We start from the raw sequence: 17,726 nt of genomic DNA, 5'->3' as shown, positions 1-17,726 counted from the left end.
TGCAGCCCATGATGAAAATCCACATACTTAGACATTATATAATTATATATATAATATAATATAATATATATAATATAGTGTGTGTGTGTGTGTGTGCGTGCGTGCATGCATGTGTGTGTGTGTGTATATATTATATATATAAATCCTGTACATGCGCTAGTGCAGGTTAGGTGCAGGTAGACATCAGACATACCTGCAGTGGTATTTTGAGGCCTGACTGCTGTACACAAATCTATACAGTGAAAACAACTCATCATAATCACAAGAGTAAATTGAAAAAAAAGAATGACATGACTCTATGGACATAATGAACATAAATTTCATAGGAGGTATCCATGAATAAATGTTTACTTTTTGAGCTGGACACAGCGGAGTATTGCTGAGGGCACAAGCAATAGTCTTTATTCTGCTATGACTGATCATGAGTAGTAGCATTGCCATAGGACACTGTTTTGTTAGTATGTTGCACTGTGTGTTTGTGTCACTGTTCAGCTACATATATCCTGGACACTGACACCTCAGCTTTAGGGAACCGGGGCTTCAGCACACTGTTCAGCTGGTTCACACTGACAAGCACCTCCCCTTCATCAGGAGAGGCGGGCCAAAACACATTGTCAGCTCTTACTCTGTGGTGGGGTCTGCTCACAGAGGCTACTTCCTTACATGTAGGTCTGCTGTCTGAGGTGTTAGGTACATTCTGGTCATCTGTAGGTTCTACCTTCTTATCTACACGTCTAGTGGTACTACCAGCGTTACTTGTACAAGAGCTCCTCAGTTTCATGGTATGGGAGGATGGTCTGCTCCCATTCTTTTGGTCTTTGAGTTTACTGGAGTTGCCTTTGTTAGCCAAGCAATTGGCATCTTTGCCATCATCACCCAATGCTGTTTGCCACGACTGTTGATTGGCTGTGCGCCACGAGACACAGCCGTGAGGGACAGGGATAGATTCTGTGTTGTCGTCAGTGTGGGACTGATGGCGGTGGTGGGTTGGGACGCCCCAGCTCAGCTTCCTTAGCTGACTACAGGATCCCAGAGACTGGATGATACGCAAGCAGTTACCGTTCACCTCCCCCATCTGTTCAGAAGAGAAAAGTCATCCTTGAGATTTGATGGCTTTTGGCCCCCTCCAAGCAACATTAACAGCAGTTCACACATCATATTAGCATTTCTGACACGAAATGTACATCACTGTAGCAAATGACTGCACTACTGGACATCACATGCTTCAGAATCCATTGAAATGATGCAAATAAGGCCATGTTGATTTGATTATATGGATGACATCCGCGCGCGCATGAATTTTCGGCCGTTTCCCCCCCCAAAAAAAGTTTTCAACCATACTGTAAATCGTGCAAAACAGTTGCTAAATGAGCAAAAATATACCATAAGTTGCAAGGAAAACATTTAGAAACGATACCAATGTCGTAGAATGCCAAAATCAAAGGAAAAAAGACAAAAATGTAAAGAAATGAATTCGCCATAACATATTCTGTGCCATTTGTTCAACCTTCAGGACCACGTAGATTTCATAGTGAAGGCAACTTTTTTTTTGCAAAACTTTTTTTTATTCGCACGCTCGCATCAGTTTTGGGGTTCCCAGAGGATGTCATCCATATAATCAAATCAACATGGCCTAATAAACATCTTAAGTCCTGGAAATATATATGACTGACTGAAATGTCACATTCTCGTCAAGAAAAATGCAGCAGCATGAGCATTGCATATACATGTACATGACATTGTAGCCTGAATGTCGGACCCATAGCCTGGTAGGTCCAGCATTAGCCAGGGTACCAAACTGTGGATCAGGGTGTAACTGTAACTTACATTGTAGGTGTCTTTAGTATAATTTTCTTGGGGCATCTTGGCCCTGGAGCTGAGGAACTGGCCCGTATAGGCCCTGGAAACAGGTTTAAATTACAGTGACCAAACAAAACATAACAATTATGCAAACCACACTTACGTCATCCTCCATGTGAGGGACCAGAACGACCGTGTGCAGGTGAGGCATGCTGGGAAGAATGATTGACAGGTCTACAGGCAAGATGAAGATCACCAGCTCCAGGACCTTCAGCCTACGGGATCACAAAACACTTAGTCTTTTTTTATTTTATTATGTTTACCGAAGGCAAACATTGTTTTTGCTCTGTTTCTTCTTCTTCTTCCGTTCCAAACACTGACCTCTGACCTGGCCAAAGACCTGATTTGTTGACGTCTCTCACCATGGTAACTGGTGTTGGGTTAAATAATGTTTGCAATTTTATAGTAGGAGGGATTTATACCCCTGTCTGACCATATATATGAAGGTGTATGAGTAAGAATTAACAGAGCAGACCATATGCGAAGGTAAACATCATGCCTTTGCTTCGCAAATGTTACCTTAAAGTTTCTAGTTCACAAATTAGATTTGTGAGCATTGGACAGAAAGCACGCTTATAAGGATCCTTTGCTGATTAAACAAAAAACACAAATACAGGTTGGGGTAATGTGATAAATCAAATCTTCCAGACAGTGAAATGGAATTGAACACAAAATATCAAGGATACAACAATTCGTAGAGTATGGGAGGGAGAGGCTACGGGTAAGGAGTAAAGTGAATAATGTGGTGTTATTTGAGTTGAGTGGATCAAAGGAGAGATGTTCATCTCTAAAATTTAACTGCAATGGATTCTTTGGACCTGAAACTAGCCATTTTGAGTGGTCAACGTATTGAAAACAGTGCTGACCTTGTCAGGTTCACGAGTGCTGCAGAGATGTCAGGACTGGCACCACCGTTTTCCAGATAGAGATACTCCAGACCTGTCAGCTCACCTAGATTCTTGTACACCTGAAAAAAAAAAACAGCAGAAGAGACTGAGTATTAGACCTGATGGTGGGAAAGCAAATACTCAAAGCTATCCACAATACATTCATACATGTATGCCAAAAAACAGCAACTGGATATGATTTCGGAAAGGGTCAGACATTTCAGGGACACTACATATTAGTTACATAGTATTATTACACATTGTCAGTGACACTGGAGAATTGTTCAGTTGCTTGAGGAACTGTTTTTTTGGCATATCTTGATGACTAACATTCATTTTATGACGATTTACCACATTTGTGGAAGGATTGACATAACAGGTGACTACATGTATCACCTCTTCAAAGATGTCAACCCCGAGACCAGACTGTAAGGCTTGAACCACTCACACCGGGAATGTCCCCTACTCTTTTCGATAAGTGCGGTGGGTTCTTTAACGTGTGTGGGGTGTGGCTCTCCCAAACACGCGACCTCCATTTAACGTCCTATCCAAGGGACGTCCCTAGCCGAAGCTAGGTACTCATTTACACCTGAGTGAAGTGAGGAAAGTCGTGTAAAGAGCCTTTCCCAAGGGCACAAAATCGGTCACATGGGCAGGGTTCGAACTCACGACCTCTCGGGTGTGAGCCGAACGCGCTACCGACTGCACCACACGACCCCACATAGCCACCCACATTCACCCACACATTCATACATGTATTTGTATTGTTCATTTGTAATTTTTATGTTCAATCATCTTCAATGAGCAGTGTGAAGATTAAAGAGCCATTAAAACCCAGGGTGCACGTAACTTTACCTCCAAGTCCCAGTGCGTGCAGTTCCCCAGCCGTAAGGTGTGGAGATGAACCAGGGACGGCAGAAAGTCAAACTTTTTGGCTGGAACATCCTGCAGTGTCGTCAGGGACTGCAAAATAAAGGTCGCCCTATCAGAACATTTTCTCGTATGTATACAGTACCGTCATTAAACTCACAGCACTTGTTAGATGTAGTTGCCTTTCTGTAATTATGTTAAACCAAGTTATAAGGTTAATGCAAACTAGTCCTGTGTAAATAGACACACAGACTGAAGAGTTTTGCATCCCTGGCAGGCCCCAGTGTTGTTCCCTTGGTCGTGACACTATTTCCCCATTCCATTGAGTACCTAGCTTTGTTCAGGGGTGTCATCCAGGATAGGTTGTAAAGATGAAAGTCCTGGTATTAAAGGAGAGTAACACATTGAGCACATTCAAGATTCCACAATAATCAACTTATTCTTTCCCAGTGTGAGTGTTTCAAATATCCTTACAGATTGATAGTCACCTACACCTGTTATGTCAATCATTCCACAATACATGTATGTGGTAAAATTTAATAATCCAAATCTGTGTCTGTATAGCCGGCATAACCGCCCTTTGGTGTAACACACCAGCTTCTGTATCTGTATAGCTGGTATAACCACCCTTCGGTGTAACACACCAGCCTCTGTATCTGTATAGCCGGTATAACTACCCTTCAGTGTAACACACCAGCTTTTGTATCTGTATAGCTGGTATAACCAACCTTGGGCGTAACACACCAGCTTCAGTATGTATAGCCGGTATAACCGCCCTTTGGTGTAACACACCAGGTTCTGTGTCTGTGTAGCCGGTATAACCACCCTTGGGCGTAACACACCAGCTTCAGTACCTGCATAGCCGGTATAACCACCCTTTGGTGTAACACACCAGCTTCTGTATCTGTATAGCCGGTATAACTGCCCTTCGGTGTAACACGCCAGCTTCTGTATCTGTATAGCCAGTATAACCACCCTACGGTGTAACACACCAGGTTCTAAATGAAAGACATTGCTGCAGTGGCCGTACCAGTACACGCAGGCTGGTGAGTTCGGAGAGTTTACTCAGGCCCCTGCTGAAGGAGAACGACGGCAGCCTGATGCCGCCGACAGCCTTCAGCTGCAGATTCTGCAGATTCTTCATGCTGCAGAACTTCCCAAAGTCCAGCAGGGCAGGCGTCTCACTGAAAAAAAAAACAGTCAGTGAAAATCTGGTAAATTCTTAAAACCATCCATATCCTGGTAACGGCCTTAAGAGGGTAGGGTGTTTGCTTTGCATTTGGTAGGTCTTGAGTTTGATCCCAGGCCAAGTTTTCATACCAAGATATACCATGCTTTCTCTGCTGCTTAGCACTCAGCACTTGGGACAGGGTATGGGAGTTAAACATACACCACTAGCAGTGGACTAGCTGCTGTAGTGATGGCACAACTGTTCCAGGCCCCTTTCTCCCCAAATACAACACAGACCTTTCCCCACCTATCCTTACACTTAGAAAGACGTCTCTGTTGTAAAGCAGTGTCTGTACCGTGTGCTGCTAATGTTGGTGATGCCGATTCAAACAATTCTTGCACGGCAGGCCCAAAAAGTAGCCGACAGGATGTTTTCAGTGAACCCAAAGAGGCAATGTAAGCCGTAATGTGATTGGCTTACAGCTTCCCAGCAACCTTTGACCTTAGCTTTCCACTACCGAAAGCTATGCCTCTGATTGGCTGAAGCTCGTCAGCCTGTAGAAGTGGTTTTGGTCGGGTGGTTTGGCAGGGGTGCTGCCGTACTAGTAAGGAAGCAACGCTGCCTCAGGAGGATGTGTGGCCCAAGGGCTACAGAAATGGAGATGGGCATCACCCTATGCACCATATCTACATGTTACCGGTAATAGGAAGGAATAAAAAATACTAACCAAGATCACCAAACACAACACAAGACCATTGTATCTGCCATTCTCGCCACTCACCGAATATTTATAGTCCAGGGAGGCCATTTATCCAAGGAACAGACAACCCTCTCCACAACCAGAGTCTCCAGATGTGGCAGGCATTTGGTCACCTCCTCCAGTTGGTTAGCAGGCAAGTGTCCCCATAAAAAGTGCAGCTGTCTGAGGGACTTGATGTGTGACAGGGCAGGCAGGACGACAATCTTCCAGTACGTCAGGTTGTCGACATAATTATTTATATTGGTGATGTCCTGAAAAAGTACAAAAATTTCCTTATTCAGCACAAGGAAATACTGCAGCTGGATAAATTTTTGAAAACTATCAGATATTTCAAGTAGCGTCCACTGCTTTTCGTCAGTGACTAACAGAATCTGTAGTTGAACAGGTACTTATCCAAAAACTATGCATTGAATTGATATGTAAATGTGGTATCTTACTTAGTACAGTGTATAGTACGTGTGGTATATGCTACATACAAAAGGTCTGAGAGTTTTCAAATTTTTTAATCTATCCAGTTGCTTGAGTAACAATTCCTTGTGTATCTCATTACTTGGATGTCTAAGCTTCATTGACAACAGGCACTTAACCATTGATAACATGATATGTGTAAACTTTCTTTGAAAGGTTCACTAAGAAGGGATGGGGGCTGAAGGTCTGCTGGGCAAATATTAAACATTCAAAAGAGTGGCCCAAAAAGGCCATGAGCTTTTTTTTTCCTGTAAAAAGAGTTGTTAAAGACATGGAATGAAAATTATTAAAGTCCATGGAGGTATGAAACAGGTGCTGCCAAATAATATTGGGCAAATCAGCCAATGTAACAACAATATGAAAGGTGTTTACCAGTCTTCTAGTGCCAAATATGTTGAACATCTGCACTGCTCTCTGCCAGCTGGTCCTGGAGATTATGGTGGACCTCAGGGAAACATGTGTCCACTGGAGGGACAGAGACAGAAATATTACATGGACCATTCATCGGATCACTTACAGCCTGTAACAGGCTCCTCGTCCGTTGCTGGAAAAATAGTTGAAACTTTCCAAATACAAATTTAGAATGAATGGCAATGCTAGAAGAGTTAGCAGGTAGCGAATGTTGACTCTCTTAAGCCTGCTGAGTAACTCCTCTGACGGCTATTCAGTCTATTTGGCCAATTTCCGCTAATTTTTTTAGCAACCTGAGGAGCCTGGTAGAGGCTACCATTTATCCTCTAATACTAGTAGTCTAAAGTCTACTATAGCTAGTAGCATGGAGGTACAAGTACCACACATTTCAGCTTCTATATTGATCCTATACATAGTCATGTATGTACAAAAGTACTGGATAAAAAATTATTATAGTTCATAGACTGAGGTATTGTCAATTGTGATATATATATATATATACTCAGTCATAGGTGCATACTAGTAGCTTACTTGCAAGCATGCAGAGGAATGTGACCAAAAGAGAGAGAGTGGAACCTGAGGAATTTTTTTTGAACAAGTCAGGTGGAGAAAACATGAGGGCACTCGTATAAGTTGAAGGTCCCACTGGCAAAGGCCACAGTAAGGAGGCACTCCTTTGCCATAAGAGCAGTGCAGTTATGGAATTCCCTACCCAGTTCTGTGGTTGACGCCGAGAGCGTCAACTGAGCTTTAAGTCTAGGCTGGATAAGCACTGGAGCGGGAGAATACACATAGAATGAGAGGAGGGTGTGCACCACAGGCAGAAATGCCTTTAACACCGTTGGATTCTTAAGGTATTTCTCAAGGTATGTTGGAAACTGAGGAGTAAAAGTTTCAGCAGTAAACTACAATCATTGTTGCCATGATAATTTAGAGGTCTCACCAGATGTTTTGTATGTGCTAACTCATTGAATATCTTGCATGTCCTGCTAACACTGTAAATGCAGAAAAGGGAGAGAGAATAATTAAGTAACGGGGTAAAAAAAAATAGTTGTAAATCATGTCATTTATACATAGTGATAACATTGACTTTAGTCTCTCTTGTGGGATGAGGAAGTCAATCTTTGGTGTGTACTTTCTGTACAAAAATGGTGTGTCATGCCCAGTAAAGGTTTAGTCTGGGTGCCATCCCCAGTAGTATATTCGCCAGCTCTATAACTGGGTTTGGACTTGAATACATATGTAGCGTCTGGAGTCTAAATATTCGTTCAGATTTTGAATGAGCGCGCTGATTGGTCCTACTCGTCTAAGCCCTTTTTGGGGTATGTACATATTAGGTAAGGGCCGTTCGGACGTCCGAACGGCAACGTTAGCGTCCGTTCGAACGTCCAAACGCCTTATCATCAACATGTCCGACGGCGAACCGAACGCTAAAGCGCACATGATATAGCCGTAGTCAGTCTTTCCGCGATAAATCATCAACATGGCTGACGCACAAGCCGCTCAGCTCACGGAGGTTGATGTTGACCTCGCAATCACGTCCGTTTTGGACGATTTAGACGGAATATTGTCGCTCAAAAATGAGCAAAAAGATGCATTGAATAATTTCGTTCGTGATGATCTAGTATTTTACTTCATGAGGTCCCTGAGACACAGGAAGTTGAAGATGTGCAGGAGGTTGTCTTCTCCCAGGATACCAAGGCAAACGCAGGCAGACAGTTCCTTCTGGAGATCAAAAAATAAATGTGATTATAAAACAAAACATTGGACCCTCCACACAAACCCAATATGACTGTTGGACCATCGTTTGAAGAAGAGATGAGAGTGATCCAAACTAGTAGACAGACTTCCTACGTGACAATGGACTTGATTCTATTCTTACATGAAACTCTCAGTTACACTCATGTATTTATCATTTACTACCAATTGATTTCATTTAATGTTATATCAAATCCATGCTGAATTATCTTTAGAACACAAGAATTCAGATATTAAGAAATTTAACGTTACTAGTAACGTTATTCTGAAATGGCATATCTTTCCAAAGCATGGCAACCAAATCATATTTATCATAACATTATTATTGTTTTACTTTACAACATTGTAAAAAAAAGTGTTATAAGATCAAATCCATGCTGAGTCATCTTTAGAATGCTAGAATTCAATTAAAGATATTACTACTATTCCAAAATGACATGTCTTTCCAAAGTATGGCAACCAAATCATATAATAACATTTTTGTTTAGAAGTGAGGCCATGTTGATTTGTTTATATGGATGACATCCTCCGGGAACCCCAAAACTGATGCGCGCGTGCGAATAAAAAAATGCTTTGCAAAAAAAAAAGTTGTTTTCATTATGAAATCTACGTGGTTTTGAAGGTTTAACAAATGGCACAGAATATGGTTTTGTGAATAATCTAGTCTTTAAGTTCATTTCTTTACAATTTCGTCTTTTTTCATTTGATTTTGGCATTCTACGACATTGGTATAGTTTTTATTTTTTGTAACTTACGGCATATTTTTGCTCATTTTGCAACCGTTTTGTACGATTTATGCGGATGTCATCCATATAATCAAATCAACATGGCCTGATATACAACTTCAGGGATCTCCCCAGAAATTTAGGACAGAATGGAGGAGGGTGCGAAATATCGGTAAATTTGACCAAAGAACCCTGGAAAAGGGTGTAAAAACACTAGTTTTGAAAATTAACAGGGTGGAGCTGAGATAAGGACTGGGTGGAGGAGCTCCACTGCTCCATTGTTTAGGGAGGTCCCTGAACTTCATATCAGGATCAGATTCAGGAGAGTAAATACCATAACACAAATTTTGTTTGAAATGCACATTTAATTTACTTACTGTAATTCACTTTATATTCATGATACTAGTAGCAAAGTTTCACGGTCTGAGAAAAGTGGACATGTTCACGGAACTATATATCCATGGTGGTGACAAGCACAGGAAAAGGAAAACCCAGGAATTATTTGTTAACTGTAATGATAAGTTCACGGTACAGAAGTGACAGTGAGAACAGTGAACACAAAAGTTAAAAAATCAGGGATTACAGTATCTGCCAATCGTTGGAAATTATCCCTCTTACCTCTCTGGCGGCCTGTCTGGTCACACATGCGTTGGTTGGGCGAACTTTACCGACTTTGTCACATAATTCACCGCCGCAAACACCACACCTCCCCGAGATACGCTTTCGTTGCATGCAACGGACAACACTGCCTTTTACATTGGGCATGGTGGATCCGACCTGGGCGCTTTTTCAATGCTGTGGTGATAGTGCCATATATCCTGTAATGTGATATAACGTTATAACATTATACATACTATGATAGAACGTTACGATTAGTATAGTAACGTTATATACGTTATAACTTAGAACTTCATGTAAAAAATGGTAGTATAATTTAGTAAGGTTTTTTAAATAGCCACGGCGACTGTTGCAGGGCTTCCCTTGCTTGTTCTAGTTCAGTAGTTGCAGTCTTTTACATTAAGCCCTAACGTGTTAGGGCTATGTAAAAGATAGCCGTGGACGACTCTAGTATAGTAGTAATCACTAATGCTTTTTGCATGATAATGCTTCTCTTGCTTGCAGTTTTACATAGCCCTACGTATACGTAACATGTAAAAGACTGCAAGCAAGAGAAGCCCTGCAACAGTCGCCGCGGCTGAAAGCCATATTATAACTCTATAAGCCATATAACGCGGCTAAAAGCCATATAACTGTCGCAGTGCTTTTCTTCCTTGCAGTCTTTTACATGTTAATAGGGCTATGTAAAAGACTGCAAGCAAGAGAAGCCCTGCAACAGTCGCCGCGGCTATGCCACCGTATGATCTGCAGCTTGGAGCTTACTCAAACCTACTCAACCTACCAATCCCGTGTTGAATTCTGACAACCTCCAAGCTATGATGATGAAAAAGTCAGCCCAGGCTTTGTGTCACAAAGAGAATTTTGAACCGAAATGGTGTCGAAATTTCCCCGGTGGAGGATGGATGCGTCTTCGCTCAAAAACCGCGCCACAGCTGGCTCAGAAGTCCTAGCTTCCGGTCTATGACAGCAGCTATACATAAATTCGTTTAGAATACATAATATAACGTCTCATGAAATGTCCAAAAAGAAGTTTGAAAGAGTCAACATTTTTAAATTTTTAATTTAATCCATTTATGGAGTTTTTAAGTGCAATTTATTTGCAGCTTTTAGATTTCTTTTCCATAAATCATTTATGTTCTGATGCGATCTTCCTATTATGAGGTCAAAAGTCACCCACAAACTCTTACGAACCGAATGTGATCCTGTGATTTTTGACGCTCTGTTTCCCACTTTCCTGGTGGGTTGTGTGAGTTTGACCATGTTTAGAGCAACAAGCTGGTCTTTAAGCGTATACAGAAGTTTGAAACAGTTGATATAGGCCTTACATATCGGCCTGGTGGAGCATAAAGCTGCTGAGTTGGGGAGGGGGGCGTGTTATGAAATAATTTTTGGCAAGGACTAGTTGGAGTCGATGAAATCACGTTGTTATCTCCTTGACCGGACGACTCAATGCTAACCGATTGCGGTAAGCCATCTCACATTGTATTTCAGAATTTCGTTACAGTTTACGATTATTTTTGTTTAGTGCTATTTTTTAGTAGGTCTCAGTAGGTTTTAGTATTACTTAGTGTTGGTTACCACATGTGTATTCAAATTTGATAAATTCAAATTCAAAATAGATAACTTGTACTCAACTCACTTTATTCAAACCTTTTGAACAGGACCTAGGAAAGTGGATGCCAAACAACCGGTCCCGTCTATTAACTACGATAATTCTATAATCTGAGTGTAAAATAACTAACGTTACATGTTTGTAATGCAATTGTACAATGTATGATAACCATTCGGAACAATACGACTAAGGGGGCCCACGACCCACATGCCCTTTTCTGTAGAGCTTAATTGGGCGTTTTAATTCTACATAAAGCATAGACGGACCGCTCTAATTCAAAATAGAGTGTAATTGGCACATTTTGCTTAGTTAGAGCGTATTTGCTCTAATGCGTTGCGTAATGCGTTTACGTAATGCGTTGTAGCTACTTGGAATTTAACGTAACGTAATACGTTGCTACTGTAGCGTAATACGTTACTCGTATTCGGCTCTCAAAATTTAGCGTAGAGCGTTGTCAGGACCCCCCCATGCAGGCCCCCACTAAGAACTAACTCACTTGTACACTGACTTTTCTGTCTGTCTTTCTGTCTTTCTGTAGACCATGTGGCTGTGTGTCAGCAGATGCCCATTGCTAGTACAGCTCCACCTCAGTAGGCAGCAGGTGGCATACCGCAGTTTTCTCGTCGCCTCCCAACACCTCCAGGGAAACCGGCTCCACATTCGCAGCCTCAACTGCCATGTCTGGAACTCCGGTGTGAGATGGTGGTGTTCCACAGCCTGGAGTGCTGAAATCACGTCCAGAAACGTTTTACTGTGTTCGGTTGGACAGCGTAAACACTTGAGACAGCACAGACTTCCAGCGAGAACGCTTGTGTCATCCGGACAGCAGCTGCCTTCGCTGCCGTCCACCGAGGAACTGTTGAAGAAACACGGATGCCTCAGGAGGGCGTTCAAGTCCAGGATCAAGAACAAGTACATCCTAGACCAGGCACTAGCAGGTACTTTTATAGGCCAAGCTTAAACCACTGTTAATATACATGTAGGCCTTCCTGTAAAAGTTACCTGTCTGCTATTGCATTATTGGTGTTCCATTTCAGGGAATTGGCTATCATCAGCATATAATCTTGCTTGCTGTTATGCAACATTATGATACAATCTTTTGAGATTCAGTTGATATTTTCATCTACCTAACTCCGTAATCGATTTATATCTAGCTAGATTATATTTCTAAGTGCTACAATGCCTTGCACTCGAGAATGACCATTTCAGTAAAGACTTAGGCCACACCAATTTAATTTGTTGGTTCTCGGATTTTTTCAGAAAAAACCGACAGGGCGAAAAAAAAATAAAAATAAAAACAGGTCTAGGCATCCTATTATAGCCCCAAATGCTACAATATGAGCCATGAAGTCAACAAAAAAGGCTGGGTTAAAATTTAAAGTACAAATTTTGAACTTTTAATCAAACCACTGCCTTGATAGATGGAAAAAACTGTAACAACTAGGAAGAAAAGGAATTTCCTCAACTGTTGGGGGCAAAATATGAGCATTTTTGAGTTGATTCAGAACCAGAATCTTTTTTTTTTTTTTTTGCAAATCAGAAAAAAATGAAGAAGCGAATCCGAGAACCAACAAATTAAATTGGTGTGGCCTTAGTTAAGAGTGGCTCCATCTGATAGAGATTTTCCTACCTGGCAGAAGACATCTACTCTACTCTATTCTACTCTAGCATACTTTACTTTGATATTTAGGATTCACAGGTACAAATGTATCTACAGTTTACAAATAGTAAGTTTACTAAGTACATGTGAAATGTTTAGCAATGGTTCACAAGTGTCATGCCATATTTTCCCCCTCCTGTAGCTGTTGTAGTTGACCACCTGGGGGATCTGTCAGAGAACAAGCAGTGGATATTTGAGCTCAACCCAGGTAATCATATTTGTAAGGAGCATTTGTGTAAGTTCATGGTAATTATTTTGTAGCCCAGGAGAATAAGTATGGAATGTCTTAACATGTGTCATCTATATACAGTATAGGGACAAAGAAGAGAATATGTAAGAAAAGACTAGTATATGCTGATATACTGCTCTTTCTTTATTCTTTATTCAAGACAGTGGTCAGCATAGCAGCAGTACAGTCCATAACAAATTATGGACCGCTGAATTGTGCTGACCATTACATAGTAGTACATGAAAATACAACACAGGTACAAACAAAACATACAGATTCACGACAATGACAATATGTACAACACATAAAAACTGATCCTGCATTTGACTGTTATAAAGTCTGATAGTGTGATGCAGGAGTGAATTCTGCAGTCTGGAGGTTCTTGCCATGGGAACCCCGAGTCCTCCCGCGTTCCTTAAGGACCTCCCTGTGCTCATCAGCCCCTCCACGACTTGTAGAGGAGATGGTCTGATAGTATCATTTGAATGTACGTGATTGCATGTATGTATGTTTATATCATACCCGGGCCGCGATAACGTTCGATAACGGGTTCCGGACCGGGCCGTACTTTACTTTCCATAAAACGATTCGAACGCGTTTCGCCCTACCCGCTTGTGCCCCTTTCGAAAATTCGAATACAAAATCTGGACGTTGGAATTGATGTTGTTGCATTTTAGGGTTTAGTGGCACCAACTTTTGGCTCATCTTGCATTGAAAGGCGTGTTTTCTTGGGTGGGTATGACATAAATAAAATACAACACGGTGTATTCCGCATCGCCCTCGGTCCCGGTCTCGATACCTCGGGCGATACGGAATACCCCGTGTTGTATTCTATATATAAAGCACTTATTTAGTACAATATGTTTCTCCCCCCTCCAGGACCAGGTGTTGTGACAAGAGAGTTGCTGGCGGCAGGAGCCAGCAGGATTCTCATCCTGGAGAATGACAGGGTGTTTCTGCCATACAGTATGGTAGGCTATAGCAAGGATGCTCCTCTTGTGTCACATTATACGTATATAATTTGTAGTGCAGGATTTTAATCCTCTAGTAACCTGGAATTATCATGGAAGCATATAACATCATGGAGTCATAATCAGGACAATTAGCATAGATGGTGGCAAATAGATGCAGGCAAATACAGTGTAGTTTGTGTGATCTGCTTTGTTTTTGTTGTATGAAAAGATTTGCCAGCAATAGAATTATTCTATTTCTGCTGTGAAGGTACAAGTGAGGAGTACTATGAAACAATGCAAAGAATTTTAAAAGTGTACTTGTTAAATCAAGAAAGGACACCATAATGAAAGCTTAGGCCACACCAATTTAATTTGTTGGTTCTCGGATTTTGTCAGAAAAAACATGAAGCGACAGGGCAAAAAATAAAAAAATAAAAACAGGTTTAGGCATCCTATTATAGCCCCAAATGCTATGATAGGAGCCATGAAGTCAACACAAAAGGTTGTGTTAATATTTAAACAATGAATTTTGAACTTTTAATCAAACCACTGCATTGATAGATGGAAACACTGCAACAGCTAGGGAGAAAAGGACTTTGCACAACTGTTGGGGGCAAAATATGAGCATTTTTTAGTTGATTCAGAACCAGAATCTTCTTTTTTTTGTCAAATCAGAAAAAAATGAAGAGGCGAATCCGAGAACCAACAAATTAAATTGGTGTGGCCTTAAGAAGAAAAGACATGTAAAGGAATTATTTAGTTACAACACTCTAACTTTAGATATCCTTTGTGAATGAGCTATGGGTATTGAGCAGGAAGTTGTTTGTTTGTTTGTTTGTTTGTTTATTTCGATCCCCATTAGTGCTTAAAAGCACTATTCTTCCTGGGGTCAATAAAATAAAACATAGATAACAAAACTTTGTACATAATGATGATTACAAAATAATAAAGTAAGTTCAAATCAATAGAGTAAGTTCAAATCAATAGGAAAGGTCAGAGGTTGACCTTAAAAAAAAGCACAGAATAAACTGAACATAATCCAGAGTTGTACGTAATCAACAAAGGTACCAACAAAATAAACAAAGGTATAGATAACTAAATAGAACATTAATAGCTATTTCACCCTCCCCAGGCTCTAGCTAAGCATGTAGGGGAGAGAGTACACGTGAAGTATGCAGACTTCTTCAGGATCGACCCCATGGGAGATGGGATAGTCAAACAGCCGGCCATCTCATCTGTAGAACTGTTCAACAACGTCCAACCTGCGCACTGGAGGGAGGGTAAGATTACCAAGAACCAAGTTGATAGGAGAGTAGCTGAAAGCACGTCGGCAGAACTTACTGCACCTGCGCGAAACCCGTAATGTATTGTACATAGCACTTTGGCAGAACGTCTCATATAAGGTCGTATTCGCTTATATAAGGAAAACATCTCATCTGTAGAACTGTTCAACAACGTCCAACCTGCGCACTGGAGGGAGGGTAAGATTACCAAGAACCAAGTTGATAGGAGAGTAGCTGAAAGCACGTCAGCAGAACTTACTGCACCTGTGCGAAACCTGTAATGTATTGTACATAGCGCTTTGGAACGTCTCATATAAGGTCATATTCGCGCATATAAGGAAAACATCTAGTCTGTAGTTTCCAAATGTTATGTTGGAAAAGATATCCTCTGCAACAGACAAAATTCTAATGCAACGTTGACCAAAAATCCACCGAAAAACACGAAAATACAGGCTTCTTTACAGGCGCAGTGCGTTCTGCCGACGTGCTGTAGCTGAAGCCTTTCTTACCTACATAAACATGTACCTGTTTATTTTCTGGATGTCTAAAAGATTTGGAGCTACCTTGTCACCCAGAAAGAAAAATGTACCACTTACTAACATGACTTGTACTTTCCCCCAGAATTGATAATGTCAATTTCACTGTTGAAAGTAGCCAGGAGGGTAAACTATCTTATCACTCACACTACTCAATCTGGTCTTCCTAGGTAGACTGACCCAGTGAGGCTTGTCACGTGGCTTCTTTGAAGTGTGACGTCAACACTGAGTCAAAGAAGCCACGTGACAAGCCCCACTGGGTCAGTCTACTGAGGAAGACCAGAGTGACTGGTCGAAAGCTCTAGGTGAGAGAACCTCTCTGTGTTGGATCAAAAGTTAACATTAAACAAGAATATTCTCCGTGTGTCCCTTCCAGAAGTGATAGTGCGAGTGGTAGGGATGTTGTCTCAGGAGAAGGAGAAGACCCACCTCAGACACCTGTGCTACAGGGTGCTGGAGAGATCCTCACTGTTCGAGTACGGACGCATGGAGCTCAACCTCTTCATCACGGAAAAAGTGTATAATGTGGGTACTATCTTTTGACTGTTGTCTGATATGACTGTGTCGTATAAAGATACTGGGCGCTATATTGTAGTTTCATATGCTGTTGTAAAGAGCTGTATCTGTATTAGTTAGGTCTAAATTCACCAAAGAAAAACCAGTGATATTGCCATCCACAAAGTGGCCTATTTTACATAATGATTGTACTTGTCCAAGTTGAGTAAGTTTTGTACTTTTTTTGTTTTAGCCCCACACATACACGTAATAACAGTACTGTATGTATCTTTTATGGTCTTAAAGTTCAATGGGAATTTGCCCAGTTTTAGGTATGCAATAAATGTCCCATCTTTGCCATGGGAGTCAACATTTTTTAGATAACAATGTTCTGAGCTATTGAGCTTCTATTGCCTCACAATTGTAGGATTTTTTAATGCTTCTAGGTGAGTCCAGACCACTGGCAGAATGTTTTGCTTTCTAAATGAAATACATTATGATATGTCTTCCCTTCCTCACCCGTAGATGATCACAGCCCCAGCAGGCGTGGACCTTGTTGCTTATGAGAGCACTGCTATCCTCTGTCAAGTCTGCTTTGACATCCAGCTTCTTCTTAAGGTAGGATCCCTTCCCCGTGTGAGTGGTTCAAACTTAACAGTCCTATGCCATGGCCGCACCAGCCCTGGTGTATGTATGTACAGTATATTGAGGTCACCTGAGTTACAGCACTGATTAGCATTTGCTTCAGACCCTTGTGATTCAGCCCCAACGAATGTAAGCTCCTCACACAGCCCTTACATACATAAACACATAATCATACTCTCATGAGTTGAAGCGTTAAGTTAAACGTAGTTCAGCTTCCAGCATTTTGCCCTTGATCATGAGGGTAAGGAAATCTAGTAGCTGGCCCACCAATGATAGATTTTAACAATTCATTACATTGCAGCTCAAAAAAATCTAATTTTAGCCCCTTTTATAAGACTTTTATGTAGCTTATTTGAAGTGGTGGGAGTTTTATTGGAGGATTGTGTATCCATAACTGATCAGCCAATTCAAAAGATATTTTGTTGACAGTATTGTTGTCCAACTTACATGTACTGTTTCATTTCCCAATCAGGAACCCAATTCTAGATTTTTGCCAGTGCAAGTCAAGGGACAGACAAATTATAAACACAAGGCTAATGCAGACAGGGTAAGTTGTATCTCTTACATGTAGCACCTGCAATATACAAATGTAATATACACAAGACTGAAAATTGTGTCTTATACATAATGCTTCTTGAAAGAGATGCATCTTGAAAGAGAAAAAAAATGTACAAGCATCTACGCTTCATTTTGTGTTTCATTTTTCTTGCACAGTAAAATTTAATGATGATGGTTAATATTTTCTTTTATTCGTGCATACTTTTTTGACCAATTGATGACTAGTC

At 41.1% G+C, this 17,726-nt stretch overlaps 2 protein-coding genes across 3 annotated transcripts in view; one reads left to right on the top strand and one right to left on the bottom strand.

The window, feature by feature from the left end:
• Positions 1-137: 137 nt before the first annotated feature.
• Positions 138-10,465, bottom strand: LOC109472348. The gene is made up of 11 exons (XM_019772061.1): positions 10,310-10,465; positions 9,529-9,728; positions 8,061-8,152; positions 7,371-7,422; positions 6,389-6,481; positions 5,570-5,799; positions 4,648-4,801; positions 3,603-3,710; positions 2,727-2,827; positions 1,964-2,075; positions 138-1,075 (listed from the first exon to the last, which is right to left on the bottom strand). The coding sequence occupies exons 2-11, from the start codon at positions 9,673-9,675 to the stop codon at positions 482-484; spliced, it is 1,683 nt and encodes a 560-aa protein (XP_019627620.1). The 5' UTR covers positions 9,676-9,728; positions 10,310-10,465; the 3' UTR covers positions 138-481.
• A 210-nt stretch (positions 10,466-10,675) lies between these two features.
• Positions 10,676-17,726, top strand: part of LOC109472281 (dimethyladenosine transferase 2, mitochondrial-like) — a 26,108-nt gene continuing 19,057 nt past the window's right edge. For both annotated transcript variants that reach the window (XM_019771953.1, XM_019771952.1), the window contains exons 1-8: positions 10,676-10,993; positions 11,679-12,078; positions 12,943-13,008; positions 13,909-14,000; positions 15,115-15,262; positions 16,178-16,326; positions 16,822-16,914; positions 17,414-17,488. In XM_019771953.1, coding sequence (XP_019627512.1) covers positions 11,682-12,078; positions 12,943-13,008; positions 13,909-14,000; positions 15,115-15,262; positions 16,178-16,326; positions 16,822-16,914; positions 17,414-17,488 — 1,020 coding nt within the window. In that variant the 5' untranslated portion in view covers positions 10,676-10,993; positions 11,679-11,681. The remainder of the gene's footprint in view (positions 10,994-11,678; positions 12,079-12,942; positions 13,009-13,908; positions 14,001-15,114; positions 15,263-16,177; positions 16,327-16,821; positions 16,915-17,413; positions 17,489-17,726) is intronic.

The sequence above is a fragment of the Branchiostoma belcheri genome, unplaced genomic scaffold (assembly GCF_001625305.1).
Source record: "Branchiostoma belcheri isolate BF01 breed outbred unplaced genomic scaffold, Haploidv18h27 scaffold27, whole genome shotgun sequence".
Classification (NCBI taxonomy): Eukaryota; Metazoa; Chordata; class Leptocardii; order Amphioxiformes; family Branchiostomatidae; genus Branchiostoma; species Branchiostoma belcheri.
The sequence above is the reverse complement of the archived record's forward strand: the minus strand, read 5'-3'. Positions and strand labels throughout refer to the sequence as shown.